At 43.7% G+C, this 3,934-nt stretch overlaps 1 protein-coding gene across 1 annotated transcript; it reads right to left on the bottom strand.

Moving 5' to 3' along the window:
* Positions 1-2,061: 2,061 nt before the first annotated feature.
* Positions 2,062-3,671, bottom strand: Prr9 (proline rich 9). The gene is made up of 2 exons (XM_028784931.1): positions 3,636-3,671; positions 2,062-3,176 (listed from the first exon to the last, which is right to left on the bottom strand). The coding sequence occupies exon 2, from the start codon at positions 3,155-3,157 to the stop codon at positions 2,807-2,809; it is 351 nt and encodes a 116-aa protein (XP_028640764.1). The 5' UTR covers positions 3,158-3,176; positions 3,636-3,671; the 3' UTR covers positions 2,062-2,806.
* Between the last annotated feature and the right edge of the window lie 263 nt (positions 3,672-3,934).

Consider the following 3,934-nt stretch of genomic DNA (forward strand, 5'->3'; position numbering starts at 1 on the left):
GCCAGGTTCAACACACTGTGGAGGTGATGGGACATTCCATAGCTCTTTTGAATAATAAGTGAATCTATATCATCCTCCCTTGAACTTTTCCCCCACAGACCCACTATTGTCACATATCCAATTAACTATCACCTAGAAGTCCCAGTACTAGAAATCTCTTTGGTAATGCATCTCCTCCACTGGACGGCTTCAACACATATGCAGTCAGCTAGGCCAATCTGGCTGTCATGTGTTTGATCCTGGCTGTTCTCCTGGCCTTCAGGCTTCGTGATCATGGATTGTGAGGCCTGGATCAGAGTTCTGTGAGTATGAGATTGTGTGTAGGTTCCCATGACAGCTAGATGAAGGCTTTTCCAGCTGCTTGGCGTCTGCTTTCCTATCTTTAATCTGCAGCCTAGTACCCTTCCTATCCATGGAGGCCTCCCCTGTAATCACATGGCTCTTTTTCCATCTGATATGGTTGGACCATCCCTGCTCATTAGTCCAGCACTTCCTCTCCAGGTCTGGGTATCTGATTTTGGATTGCAATGGGTGCCTTCAGTGTTAGTGATCAAAGATCTTTTCTGTACTTGAGCCAAGCTCGAGACATAGCAGTGAGACTTGTCATCTCAGTAGAAGTTTCAATGATAGGATTTTGGAGATCTTTTTGTAGGATTCATCTGTGAACCAACTAGGCCCAGGAGATTAATGGAATATTTTCAGTGTGGAAAATGGGTGAGAAAAAGCTATCTAGCAAGCTAATGAAGCAAAAGAACTTTAATTCAGTCATCTGGAGATGGTCAGGGACTTGAGAGTTCCAGGGAAGTTTGGAGAAAAGTTGTTAATGAGAGCGGATGGCAGAAAAAGACAGCGCTGGCTCTGCACGGGGATACTGACCTCTTGGCTCATCATCTCTCCATTAACTGGCAGAGTGCCTGGCATTCAGAAAATTACTGGATTCTGCTTATGAGGATGAGAGATAATTGAAAAGACAGTTCCTGAAAACCTCCCTGAGTGTCACATGAATTTTTGTCATGCCAATAAGAGCTATGTTCAGGATTCAGAGTGACTGGGTTAGCATTCTGAATTATAGGGCCCTTATAAGGTCAAACATGCTCCTTAATAGATGGCAGCTGAGCTTCCTGAAGCTGTTGTGAGAACCTTGTTGAAAAAGCACAAAGCTCAGGACATGGCCTAGGTCACCTGCATGTGCTTCCACATTGCCTCTTGAAACCTTTCCTCAAATTCTGTCATATTTGTGTCTTATCTTAGAAAATCTCTAAATTTGAGAGATAGGTATGGTCTATGTGACAGGAGGTCCTCAGTTGAGTTAAACAAGTTAAACATGTTCTCCAAATGGCCTTCCACATCCTTCTCTCAGGACTGCAGAAGGGGAAGGCAGGGGATGGGTAAGGAGCTCCTGTTCTACTCTGAGGCCAAGCCTTTGACACATCTTCCCCACAGGCCAGGTCAGGGCATTCATGAAGAAATGAAGAACTGGCCTTTGGCTCTTTCATGCCAGTGTGGCACTTCCTTGGCCCTTATACACAAGTTCACAGCTATGTTTTGTCCTTAGGTGGGGGAGCACCAGAACACAACCAGGTTACCTATATTAATTAGCTTTACTGAAATCTGACCAAATAGTACGACAAACAATTTTGGTCCTCACGTTGTGTTAATCTCAGAGGCACCTTTATTTCTCTTTGCTGTTTGTTGTCCATGGGTTTATTTGGAGTATCTCTTCCACACAATTTCTCTCCCTCAATTTCAGTCCTTCACTCTGGAAACCACATCAAAGAGGGAGTAGACTACTGCGGAAAGAACCTGGGCCTGAGGTTTACAGCATGGGTTGGTGCCAGCTTTTGCTTCATTTTCTAATATGTGAAGTGTGTGCAAATGAGCCTGGAGAAGTGTGTGTGGAATGTGTGGGGGCTGGCCTATGGGAATCCAAAGATCTCTCTGCTGCTGTTTTGTGCATCTGTGAGATATGTTTTCATTTTTTCCACAGACTTACTCTAAAAGGAAAATATAATCCCCAGAGAGTCAGTCAAGGTAAGGAAAAGACACATCACATCAGAAATAAGCCTTAGGAAGAGCTTTATTATATATTTTACTTTCACCAAGGGGAAAAGGCAAGAAAGCTGGAGACAATCCAGCTCCTATCGCAGAGACACAAACTAAAGACCAGACACAATATCTGAAGCCCTCTCAAACCAAATGGTCCAAAGAAGTTCATCTACGAAGCACAAAGATTCACAAAGATCCCAATTTGTGTTCCTTATTGGCTGTTTGAATTAAGTCTTTGAAAACATTTTGTTTGAATTTTACAAAGCACAGATCACATTACAATGTCCAGTCATTTTTTTTTGATTAGGATGTAGAAACAAAATTAAACCATTTTTGATTTTGTAGCATCACCAACTTCTTCTTAATACCGTAAAGCTGTTAAATTAAGATTCTCTTGAGGCTTGAAAGAGAGCCTTGCACCCTGAAAGATGGATGAAGGCATCCTTGGCCCTTATGGACTAAGAGCTAAGTGGGGTTTTGCCCCAGGAGAGCTATGTTAGGCTTTGGTGATCTGCCTTGATTATCACACTCTCCTATACTCTTGACTGTTTGCCAGCTGCTGAGAACACTTATTCACAGAGGTTAATAAAATACAGAGAACTATCTTCAGAGGTACAGACCAAGTCCTGGAATGCTGAGGAAGTCAGGAGACAAGACAGTATCTTATACAGAGATACCCACAGGAGAAGGTCACCGTAAGGACTGGGGTTGTATTTTCTTCTGTTGGCCATCTTCTTGACTCCAGATGGCATTTGAGCAGCTACTTTCCCTTGCTCTGGGATGGACACTTCTCCTGTACCTTCTGTGGGAACTCTTCCACACATTTTGTTTGTGCTAACTCCGGGCATGGCTCTGCACACTGAGGAAGGCACTGGTCTTGGCTTGGAGGTAGACATGGATCTTGGCCTTGCTGTGGGCAGGTTCCTTGGCTGAACTCCTGGCACTGAGGAACACATCCCTCCTGAGCTTGTTGTGGACACTTATCTTGGCAGGGGTCCTGACATGAGGGGGCACATGCCTCCTCAGCTTGGGCCTGGCACTTTTCTTGGGTCTTTTGAAGACATGGGGGTGGCACACAAGGTTGCTTGCACTGTTGATCACTGAAAGACATCTCAGGTGATTTGAAGAGCCTGAAAACAAACAGACAATTTGAGACGTTTTATATTAAAACACCAAGGCTGGAGACTAGAAATATGTGCATGAGTGTGAAGGATTGAGAGTGGGGTACGGGGAGAAGATAAATAACTCCAAGTCTTATTTTTATTCCTTTTTAAAAAATATCCCTATTTTAGATCCCCTTGACACTTGTTTCCAAGATGAAAGTATTCTTCTATTCTCTCAGACTTTTGTCTAGTCGCACCACAGAATCTAACTAATAATTTTTACAAGTCAGGGACAGTACACTAAGAATAAATGAGATAGTTAAAGTAGACCAAGAAATAGCAAGCTGTCTAAAACTATAGTAGAAAGAATAGTCTAGTGTAGGAACAGAACAGTGGTGGCCTCTCAGAGATAGAACATCAGGGATTAGAGGAAGGGGTACCAGAGAGAAGGGAGAAAGAGAGAAAGAGAGAGGGGAGAATGCTTACCTGATCTTCAGTGAGATTCAATGAAGAATGTTGACTGTGGAGTCTAGGATGGTGGGGACTTTTATACAGTACTTGGTGTAGCCTCCTGGAGGACGGACTGGCCACGTGGCCTAAAGTCCTAATTGTAGAGTCACCGTAACAAGCTTCATCTGAAATCACGAATGGTTTGAGTCACTGCTTGTGATGCCTGTTAATCAGCCTGCATTTTGGCCTCTGGGTTCTCACCAGACCTCAGCAGGGAGGGGCTCCATGCAGAACTCTTTCATTAGAGGCAGCAAGAAAAGAATGTTCATAAAATG

Source organism: Grammomys surdaster, unplaced genomic scaffold (assembly GCF_004785775.1).
Source record: "Grammomys surdaster isolate TR1022 unplaced genomic scaffold, NIH_TR_1.0 124976, whole genome shotgun sequence".
NCBI lineage: Eukaryota > Metazoa > Chordata > Mammalia > Rodentia > Muridae > Grammomys > Grammomys surdaster.